Source organism: Gadus morhua, chromosome 17 (assembly GCF_902167405.1).
Source record: "Gadus morhua chromosome 17, gadMor3.0, whole genome shotgun sequence".
Classification (NCBI taxonomy): domain Eukaryota; kingdom Metazoa; phylum Chordata; class Actinopteri; order Gadiformes; family Gadidae; genus Gadus; species Gadus morhua.
The window spans coordinates 16243274-16255104 of NC_044064.1; the positions used below are offsets into that span (position 1 = coordinate 16243274).

Consider the following 11831-nt stretch of genomic DNA (forward strand, 5'->3'; position numbering starts at 1 on the left):
CTAACTTCCTGTCTCCCTTGGTCATCTCTCTCTTCCTCTTGTGGGCTGAATACATGTGTGTGGCTGGGTGCTTGGTGCACTGCAATAGCAGCGCACTCTACTCAGCCCCACAGACGGCTCATGGTGAACACCTCCCCATGGCCCCCGTCCCCTGCCTCATCACACTCCTGCTCAGCGTCTGGCTCTGTGGTACGTCTTCTTTCCTCAACTTCAATCTTATTGATCTTAGGTGTCTTTTACAAAACGGTGCACTATAGTTTTGTATTGTACTGTATTTTAAGGTCAGCAAATTCTGTGAATGAACTGTGTTTTTAAAACGTGACGGATGTAAGGGGTTGTTACTGACAAGGGCGCGAGGTCCGAGGGGGTGTTACCCTTGCCGTGTGGATCACAGTGTGCGTCCAGGGTCCGAAATGAATACCTGCCAAAGGCAGACAGATGTGACCCTCTGTATCGCAGGTTACATATTACAACTATTGCAAGGCAATTACGATTCTTTCCCTCTGGCCGTTAAAAACAACCCTTATAAATGTTAATTTCATGTGATGTGAAACTTGATGTGTTTGCAGGCTTTTGAAGAACTAAGGGCACGTTCATATTGCAGTCTGCAAGTTGCCCACATCGGTTATATTTTCCTATATAGCCGAGTGTTAACAGCAAATAGGCCTAGTTTTCTCATCATATTGAGAAAACTTTCCTATATGGTTTTAGATGGGACACATATATTCTCCATGTAAAATGCAATGTGAACAGTTGAAAACTAGGCAGCGTTATGCATTTAGGCTTGTAATGTGAACACAGCCATGAACCCTAGTGTCAGCCCTCTCATAACGGTGGACAGTGAAGGCTTGCTCATTTTCTGCTTTGCTTTGTTGTCTTAGGTGCCAATAGTCCAACATGTCCGAAGCGAATCGATGTGAAAGTTGGAGACAAGGTGGAGATTCCATCATGCTCAACAGCAGGGATCACCGAATCATATTGGAAATACGAAGGGGAAAAAATTGTTCAAGATCTCCAAGTCAAACAGTCCCGATTCAAAGAAAGAATTGTCACGAGCCACACAACTTATAATTAAATCCTCTCTGGTGTAACTCAGCAAGACTCTGAGACATTTGGATTTTTCTCATCAATGGAAAATAACCAACTTCCTACCGTCTTCTTCAACCTGAGAGTCTATGGTAAAGTACAAACCAGTGGGGCAGATTTATAAGAAAGTTATGCATTGTGATATAAAATGACTAAACAAATGGAGAAGAATCGCTGGAAGAGGAAATGGCGGGGGAGTCACCATGGCTCATCAGCCTAGGTTATGGTATATTTAAGTTTATTTAGGACTTTACTTTACCAAATCTTTCAAGGCACCTCAAAATGGAGGAAAAACGTCAAACCAGCAATAGATTGTGTGATAAGTGTGTGAGTTCCACTTCACGGGTTGCATTAATAGTGCACTATATAGTATTCACTATGGAACAGGGAATGAGGTCACAAGTTAACCATGTTACATATCCAAGTATTTATTCCTTGATTTCTATTAACCAGCTTTAACCCATTAATTTACCGAGTCTCGAATGTCTCCCTATTTAACAGAGGCCATAACTGAAATCAACGCACGGAAAATAAATTCCTCTTGGGATTCAGTTGCCAACGAATGTGCAATTTGGCTTAAGTGCACCGCCTTGCATTCCGAAAGCGGAAACAGCGTCAACTACACCTGGACCATCGGGAATGAAACCCACACGGGTGCTACATTCAGATACTTCACCACAGAGGGCGAGGACACTGGCAAGTGCACCGCTTCCAATCCCGTCAGTGAGAAATCTGCATCGATACAGGTGGAGTGCCGCAACAGCACGCAGGCTGGAGGTACGTGTGGAGTCGATATTATCGGTAGTATTCTGTTTTGGAATTACTGTTAGTGTTACTTTAGAGTTGAGTGCAACCAATCAGTGAGCTGGACCTGTGAACCTATCCACCTGAGCGGTCACATGTAGAAGTAGATGATGCAGTCAAGAGTAGAGGTCCAGATAGAATAAATGGGAACATTCTTATACCAAGCATTTTGGAAAGATTCTGGATGGATAGTGTGGTTTACAACAATTTACAACGCGTCTAGAAAATATATTGTTTTGGTGTCTTCAAATAAGGCAAAGGAAAATAAAATTATTGTTACATTGTTAAAGATGCCATGGCATGGAAATCTCACTTTATGAGGTTTTCTAACATAAATATGAGATCCCCTAGCCTGCCTATGGTCCCCCAGTGGCTAAAACTTGCGTTCGGTGTAAAACGAGCACTAGGTGTTCTGCTCGCCTTTGAAAAAAACGGAGGCTCAAGCGCACTTATTTGGAATGTGGTTTCCTATGTCGTCACACTGCAGTAAGCTCCTCCCCTTACTCTGCCTGGCCCGCCCAGAGACTTGGCCCGCCAATGAGACACGACCGTGCGAGCGCCACGTGTGTTTGTGTGTGTGTGCCTGTGTCTGTGTCTGTGTGTGTGTGTGTGTGAATACACACACTGTAACGCAAGTGTTTCTTGTCAGTTCTTTGACGTCTCTTGTATTTCCGAAACGAGACTGTAGTGGGGGTTATCTCAGCCATGGTGGAGAAGGAATTGGGGGAAAGGAACTTTGGCTTTGACCCCCTGAAGGACATGAACTGCGACATGCCGCCGGTTGCCGCGAAGCACCACCGCCTGGCAGCAGGCAGCCGCGCGCGGTTCGGTCTACTTCAGATTGATGTGAAAGTGGAAGAACCAGAGACATCGTAGAACCTGACAAAGTCGTTTGTGATTCATAATATCGTCTGGAGGCGCACACAGCTTTTGGCCGTGGTAATATGTATTATTTATATGATATAGATATCTATGTATTATATGATATTATTTAGATATAAAGCTCCAGGACTGTAACGCAAGTGTTGTACACTTCCTTGTTATTTGGATAACCGTTCTGCTTTTGGTGTTATGGCGCATAACACGTCGGACTCTCGTCTCTGGTATTTCTACAACGAGACTCGTAGTGGGGGTTATCTCAGCCATGGTTGAGAATGAATTGGGGGAAAGGAACTTTGGGTTTGACTCCCTCAAGAACATGAACCACGACATGGAGGAGAAAGGGATCGTTGGCGGCGAATGTCTCCCGCTTGAGCCCCTCTTCCCGCTGCCGAGGGACCACCGCCTTGGCGCTGCAGGAGGCGGAGGTGCCCAAGAGCTGCCCGGCAACAATCCCTTTCTCCTCTTTGTCGCGGTTCAGTCTACTTCACATTGATGTGGACGTGGAAGAACCAGGAACGTCAGAGAAACCAGCGTGGTCGTTGGAGATTCATAATATTGGCTCACACAGCTTTTGGCCGTGATAATATATATTATATGTTATAGATATCTATGTAGGCTATATGATATTATTTTGATATAGAGCTCCAGCACTCCTGTTTGTTCTAGAATATTTACAGAACACGGCTAAAGGCTGTGAGCGCCACGCCATTGCGGTACATCCACTGTAAACAGAGCGCATGGTACCATGGCTGCAAGCTGCTCAGGGCCACACCCCCACCATCCTCCTTGACCCGCCTCGCTCCTCCTCATTTGGATTATAGCTACAGGCACCAAAACAGCGCATTTGGGGGAAGCTCAATGTGCGAGTGGCTCGGAGTGGATGTAATGCATCTGCACCACGGCTGAATTTCGGGAACGTCTTTGAATACTGTGTTAGTGGCCCACTTATACCAATATTAAAGCATCCATAAAATAGCATGTCATGGCACCTTTAAAATGGTTTGAAAATAAATAATGAATTGACTAACTGTAACATACATTAGTCCAAATCTGGTTTAGAAATTGACACTATACAATTCAACAGCACAATTACTGATTCTTTCAAAAAAAAGGCATTCAGCAAAGTGAATATTTGCAGTTTATAATAATTTGTATTATTAATGACTAATTATTATTTAAAAAATGAAAGGTGTCCAAGTATTATTAAAACGTGATGTATCCTGTCCAAATAGGATTTGAATACTTTCACATTGAAGAAAAAGGAAAAAATAGAATAAAACCGGAATTGAACTCGTTAACAGGTAGGCTAATTTCTTCTGCCTACCTTTCACAGCGGAATAATAATTCTATGGAATGAAACGATCGTTCATCCGTTTATTTGAAAAACTGTGCACAACATGCTGCCCTCCGTGAGAGTCAGGTACCAAGGGGACCACAAGAGAGTCTGGCTGCAGACATCCACCCACACGAACTTCAGCTGCAGACATCCACCCACACGAACTTCCGCTGCAGACATCCACGCACAGAAACATCCACCAGCACACCGGTAATCGGAAAATAAAAATTTGGCGTTACGTAATGTGTTTACATAAATGAATGGGCGATACGCAATGTGTTTACATAAATGAACGTACTAAATTACGGTATAAAATCGGATAAACGCTTCCGGTTTTGGACAGAAGACTTGACACTCGCTCGCTGTTGACTTTAAAGGCCCATTATGCAACTTCGGGCATTTCTTCGCTGTGCGAGCCATGTGCATTTGTTTTCAAAGAAGCCGGCGAATGCGTGGAGCCATGTCCGAAGTAGATGTTCATAAAGTGTAGGCAAGGTTATACATTTTAAAAGGGTGTATTTGTATTGCAATAAACATAAATCCATCCTTTTTTATAGTTGACGGGGAGAATTTATATCCTAGATTATAATAGTTGTATCTTAGGTTGAACAGAACAATCAGTGTAAGTGGTTTGGCCAACATAATAATCTAAATAAACAAGAACCTGGATTCGGGGATTCAGTCTGTATCTGGGGGACGAGACAGACAAACAGCAAAACACCCATGGAAACAAAGGTGTTTATATGGTTGCAACCAAGCAAGCTAGAAACATACAGGGCTCACAACAAAACGGTCGAGAAAACAATTTTTACAGGGCTCACAACAAAATGGTTGACCAAACACATTTGTACAGAGACTATCAACATCAAGAATACCACGAAGACAAAGGCCCACCCAAGGGTACTTTCAATTTCAAAAGCAACACGGCCGAGTCGGCGTCTGATTTGCAGTCTTCTTTTTCTTTCAGTTCACGCTATTCCTGAAAAGCTTGCCCAACGTTTACTCGTGTCTGGCCTCTCTGTCGGTCAGTCTCCCTTTTTCTCTTCTTCTGTTCCTCCGACATTGGGTTTCTCTGTCTCTTTTTAGTCGGCTGATCTATGATGAATGTAACAATCCCTTAGTTACTTGTGTTTATATCGAGCCGGTTCCGTGTTTGGGGGTCTGTGCCGTAAAGCAATTCGTTACTTCGCGAGACCCGAGACTCCCGCGAGAGAGGGCGGCGGGTCGCCGGCAGAAACATAATCCTTTTCTCTGCCAAGATGCGCAAGGGGGAGTCGAAACAACGAACAATCGAACAAAAATGTATAATAGAACCATCGCAATGACTCTTAGCCTGTTATATTAAGGTAAATCAAGCCAAAAAAGTTGCATAGTTCCCCTTTCACTCGTGTCTGATCTCTTTTCTGGTCCATTCTTCTTTTGTTCCACCGACAGTCGCCTCTTGGGTCCCTTATCAGTCGATTGATCCATGATGAATGCAACAATTGCCTCGCAACTGGCTGTTTATATCTAGCCGGTGCCATGTTTGGGTGTGTGTCTGTGCCGTAAAGCATTTTCGAAACTACAATCTGACTACATTTTCGAGGCGCGATGGATACTTCCGCTGCGTCACATCCGGATTGTGTCGGTCCGAACAGAGCAAGTTGCATATGCGCTTTGTCCTTGGAGGGGTGACATGGGGCAATGACACACCCACCAAACGACCCATAAATGGTTGCAGAACCATCAGAATAACTCTCAACCAGCATAATTAATGTAATTTTGGCAAAAAAAGTTGCATAGTGGGCCTTTAAGTCTGCAGGCGGGCTTTGTCATAACATCAGCAATCATGTTGTCTGTGGGACATTTAACAAGTGACATCTTATCTTCCCTTATGGTAGACCTAATGAAGTGATATTTAATGCCCGCATGCTTACACCTTTGTCTACACACAGGGTTCCTAACAAGCGCAATTATCCCCTGGTTGTCCTCATAATCAAAATTTTTCTTATACACATAGGTTTCTATACCTCCCACTCTCTTCCTGCCTTCTGGTAACTTAGTCAGGGTAAAGGTGTGGTTGTCCTCCAGGGACTTCATCTCCTTGTCAATCGCTTTCTTCCGCTTTCCTGACTCAGTTGATGTCATGGCCTCTTGAAAGGTCAGAGGTCCTCCACAGACTGCTCGGTAGCAATAATCGACATTAAGCTGTGTACTGTCATCAGAGTATAATCTCTCAGATACCCCAGGGGTTTACGCTCGCTGGTGTGACATCTCCCACTGTCAATCGGTACATCTATGCTCAGTACACTAGGCTTTGGAGTCTCCAGCCTCTCGTTACAATCTACTTTTGGGTCCAGTCCTAGCTCTTTTGTCTGAGTCTCGTTTCCACAGGTTGTCTTGGTGACAAACTTTACCAGGGTGTGATTCTGAACTTTTCCTTTACCGGGGTAGTAAACTAGATGGGCTGTAATGTATATGGGGTAGTGCCTGTGTGCTTGTTAAAGCAAAAGTTACTTCCTGGGATGGCGTAGTGCCAAAGACTCTTAGGTAGGTCACTGTTGATAAGCGAACATCTGGCCATCTCGAAAGAGTGCGCCCTTCCCTTTCAGCTGTCCCGTTCTGGTGCGGGGAGTAAGAACAGGATGTCTCTTGTCTGACTTTATTCTTTCTCAGTAGTGTCTGAAACTCTCCGTTAGTGAACTCGGCCCCGTTATCTGATCTAATGCATTTCACAGTGCCATAAGGCGCTACATCTGCCAAATACTTCTCAGTGGCCTGAACTGCATCACTTTTTGCGTCAGGAAGTAAATAAACACTGCCCCCGTACACACATCTGTGAAAGACTGCATGTACTTGAAACCACCTATGGACTCATTTTTTACTGGACCATTTAGATCTGTATTCACCAGCTCAAGTGTTGTCTTTACCTAATCATAGCTGACAAGACACAGATCATCTACATCACACTCGGTTTGCAAGTAGTACGCCCCCTTACATAAATATCAACCCTTTTGCCATCCGGCGCCACCATGACATCTTTACCTTCGTCAAAGAACATTTTGGCTCCGTGGGCGGTAGCAGACTTCACTGAGAAGAGTTCTTGGCAGAGGGCGTATCTTTATTGCACAACATGTTGAGCAGTGCACAACATGCTGCTCTCCGTGAGAGTCAGGTACCAAGGGGAGAGGAAGGGAACATCTCACTTATAAAAGGGGTCATCAGTCAAACGTGACTCCATGCCATATTTGGCTCCTCCTGGACAAATACAGCCACATGCATTCATACATTTATCCACTCTCAACAGAACTGAACTTTGTTACACATTTGTATCAGTAATATCAGTGAATATTACAATAAGACACTCAAGTTATTTGACGGCTAGTTATCCCACCAGCTATGAGGTCACCGAGGTAAGACCTAGGGCTGTATTTAAGAGCTAAAAATGAAATAGGAACCTAATTACAACTGTAGAACAATTCATCTTTTCTTACTTTTAGTGACGAGAGATGGGGGATAATCGGGGCTGGTGATAAATAACCTGTTTTCTCATAAATACAGTATGTTGGCCCCACAGATCCGAGCACTCCAATTCCAAAGATCTGGATCTACATCTCAACTGTGCTGGGAGTACTGGTCCTGATACTGGTTTTGGTCTGTTTGAGGCGGAGAAAAGCAGGTGGGACATGGTAACCGGAATATTGGAAGGGAAAAAAATAAACGGGAACATAAAGTTATTTTTGGTTACTTTATGTACTACTTTAATTTGACAGATTTTAGGGATATTTCTATGTAAACAATGATTTTAAGGCATATTTAATTCAATAAGTGCTTGTATTTTAGACTTGCCACTAACCATGTATGTCCAAACTAATTAAAATGTTGTTCTCTATTCTGCAGCACCAGAAGCTATGGACACCGTGTACAGCTGCATTGAAAATGTTGAAAGGAAAGAGGTGTGGCAGATTTGTTCAGATACATGGGGCCAGTGGTGTAGTCTACGTGATACGCAGGTATATGCCGTATACCCACTAGGAACGCACCAGGATTTGCGTATACCCACTTAAAAATGTGCACTGATACGTATCAATCGTCTTGTGACAGATCTTTCACTTCTGCGTTTATTTTTCGCAAATACCGGTTGGGTATAACTGCAATAAAATACTTTAAGCAGGTGAAGTTATCTCCTACATTCACCATTCATAAAATTCCCCCTGCGCGCTCGCGCTCTGCCCTGTCTCTGTTACGAAGCGCGAAGCTGCCCCTGCATCTCTGCACGTTAGTTGGCGGGCCGAGCCCCTCCTTCTCGCGCGTGTGTGTGTGTGTGCGTGCGTGCGTGCGTGCGTGCGTGTGTGTCCAGTCCTCCCATATTAATGTGCAAACCACATAATAAGTAGTCAACAGAAGACAATGTTTTAATCCCACTTTATATCTCCTTGTTACTTTTAGATGAGAACCCCTGGCCAGCCTTTCAGACTGGGTGTCAGGCTAGGGAATTTAAAAACAGGCATCCTTGGTTAGAGTGGAGGGAAAAAAAGTTAGGTAAATGTCAGCCAACATACAGTTGGTATACACAATTGAAATTCATAATGTTAATCACTATGCAAATGAGAGTATAGCTAATTCATGGTCATTTTTAAGGTGCAGTAATTTCACACTTTTACACAATTCAATTACTGTATGGTATGTTAGATAACAACAGTAAGAGCTCAAATTAGAGCAATTGAAAGAGTGAAACATTAGTCTCCTGTCATCTCCTTCTCATGCACTGGTTAGCCATGGTTGTAAACAGTTCATTAAATTATTTTGAGTAGATTTTGTCCTTGTTTAGCATGTGCTATTGCTACTATAGACATACAAAGGACAACTTTTCATTTTTGTGTTCTATTTGTTCATACTGTTATTAAAACTGATAAACCTACTCAGCTTTCCATGATTGTTGATAATCGTTATACTCTTAAATCAGCGGGTTGTAGACCCCTGCGTTGGTGAGTGTGGTGCGACACCCCATAAGCGCCACACACGTACACGTACCGGTGGGACGGGTTTGTAGGAGGCTGGGAGGGAATCATCACAGTATACCCACTACAATAAAATAGACTACACCACTGCATGGGGCCTATTGTCTGCGGACATTAAGGGTTGTTTTGACAAAATTACGTTTCTCTAATGTGTGTGACCGTTTGTGTATGATTTCAAGGCTGCGTCACAGGATGAGCTGAGCCCGGGACCACTCTATGAACTGGTCCAAAATGTAGAAGCTAGGCCCCCACAGCAAGAGGTGAGAAAACACACTTTTCCTCTTGAGAAAAAGGTCCTTGTGATAGCGATCACTGTAGCGAAATGGATTGTAAAGTCATGTAATACTTTCAAGGTTTCTTAAAGGACTGATGCTAATGTAATTTGAATTAGTCACCACTCGTGGAGAATCCAGTCTTGAGAAAAGGCAAAGCGTGCAAAGTGGTACACATGTCCAGGGAGTACACAGGAAGAAATGCATATTTATAAAAAAAAAGCTACTACAAAATATATAAAATAAGGCACATTTTCTTGCAGGACAATGCATATATACTAAGGATTGAAATTCAGAAATTGCATTGAGTCATCCATTTAATTTACCAATTTATCATATTATGTATACTATGACAAGGTTCAGCAAAGACGCCTTATGGACCCTCCCTCCTAACAGATGACCCCCAGAGCTGCTGCTGGCTCAAGGTAGTCCCTGGTGCAGCAGACGTCCTAATATACAAAGCCAAATGCGATTGCAGTATCCTAAAACCAAATGCTTGAAGATTTGTTTGTGGGTCATCTGTGTGTACTTTTTATTAAACAGATTTGTCTTTTATAACTATTCTCTATACATAGATTGTTGATAAGATTAGCATTTGGGAAACATCACCCACAAATAACATTTGTGAGTATTCAAACTGTCAAATATACCTGCTGACAAACAGGCTTAAATTGCCTAAATGCTTCAAGGAGAATTTCACTGGTGGAGACATGAATCTGTATTGAAAGTGGGTCATATATTTAGCGATTGTGAGCGAGACTTCTGCGGTGCTGGAGATGTTATTCAGGAGCAGAGGAGTCAACCTAAACCGTCCACAGTGGATTATGTGCTTTTTTTGCACAGCAATCTCGGCACCAGCACCACACCAGAGAGTAATTCCACGGCGTTCTATCTAATGTGTCTAATTTGCCTTCGGGTGCTGTTGAGGCGTCAGTATCAATTTATAGCGGGTCTGGTTGGGTGCGGAATGTAATTTGCCAGTACGGGCGGTTGTGGGTTTGCAAAATAAGAACCGTGTATTGATTCTCAGCCATAGTGGGGAAGGAATTGGGGGAAGAAACGTTGGCTTTGACTCTCTGAAGTCTAGATTGAGCTGCAACTTCAGATTGATGTGGAAGGACCAGAGACGTTGTTTATTCATAATATCTCAAAACGACTGCATCGGGTTCTCCAACGTCTCTGGTTCTTCCTCATCAATCTGAATTAGACTGAACCGCGACATGGAGGAGAAAGGGATTGTTGCCCGCGATTGTTGTCGTCTAGGAAAGATTTCTATTTGTATTCGGGTGCTGGCCCGACCCCCACCCGAAGGCAAATTAGATGCGCTACGGAGGTGGTGGTGGCAACAACCCCTTTCTCCTCCATGTCGCGGTTCAGTCTACTTCAGATTGATGTGTGAGATTCATAATATCGTCCGGAGGCGCACACAGTTCTATTTCATGTAGGCCACGCCGTCTAAGCTTCTCCTTATGGGCTTGTCCCGTGTGCGTGCTTGCGCGCACTGAAAATTTCAAGCATGCACCAATCAACGTGGGTACCGCCCAAATTTCCCACGGTACTGTGTATATATGGCGCCGCATACCGCCGCTCATCCTCCCTTTGACTCTCTGAAGTCTAGATTGAACTGCAACTTCAGATTGATGTGGAAGGACCAGAGACGTGAAGGCTCAGGCCTTCACTGACTAGTGAAGTCAGTGAAGGCCTTCACTGACTTCACTAACGTGGAGGGGTGGGCTGATACTCGCCCTGCTCTCCTTTGCCCTGGTCTCCTTGTCGGCTGGCAGGGAGGCTTACGGCCCGGAGGAAGCCGCAAGATGGCTGACGGTTTCCCGCTTCTCCAGTGTCATCCTCCAGTTATGCCAGCCGATAGACGGCATATGGCATGGGCCAACATGATTCAGAGGGCCAGAGTGTCCAGCATAGTTGTGGTAGGCCTCGGGGCAAGATCGCGCTGGGCCCCCACCCCACCCCCACGCACAGCGGCCATAATCAATAATAAAATAATAACTGCTCTTACCCGTTCAGAAGTTAACTCTCCGTGCCTTCTGTTCAGCGAACTCGTTGATAATAGAGGTGAAATACATTTTCTTGCTCTTTCATTCTCGATGGATAGTGTGGCCAATACACTCAATCGCTACTGTGCCATGGAGCTCCTTAGGGAAGTCTTTATCAATTTGAGCTTGGAAAATGACCGCTCTGCCGTGGCTACTGTCACTGGTATGGTGACGTACAGGAAAAACGCTGTGCAAACATTTCGAATTAAGCACATCCAGGTCTTTCTTCTCTTTACGTTTTTTGGCACCACTTTTAGGTTGCTAAACATTGCAGTGGTATGGCTTAGCTTTTAATAATATGTTAGAGTTGGAGACACTATGTGACGGCCGCAAGGCCTTGCCTATGATTGTCCTGTCTCCCAATTAGGACTGGTAAGCCTGTCTCCCAATTAGGACT

General features: G+C 44.1%; 1 protein-coding gene across 6 annotated transcripts; it reads left to right on the forward strand.

Moving 5' to 3' along the window:
- LOC115529319 (uncharacterized) lies at positions 1-10900 on the forward strand. 6 transcript variants are annotated; one of them, XM_030337947.1, is made up of 8 exons: positions 1-189; positions 882-1178; positions 1588-1863; positions 4005-4073; positions 7665-7766; positions 7988-8100; positions 9288-9368; positions 9777-10900. In XM_030337947.1, exons 2-8 carry the CDS (start codon positions 1130-1132, stop codon positions 9807-9809), a joined length of 723 nt encoding a protein of 240 aa, XP_030193807.1. In that variant the 5' UTR covers positions 1-189; positions 882-1129; the 3' UTR covers positions 9810-10900. The 6 variants fall into 6 exon arrangements, with proteins under 6 accessions (XP_030193807.1, XP_030193805.1, XP_030193809.1 ...); XM_030337945.1 differs by having other exon boundaries at positions 9738-10899; XM_030337949.1 differs by having other exon boundaries at positions 7988-8043; positions 9777-10896.
- The last annotated feature ends 931 nt before the right edge of the window (positions 10901-11831 follow it).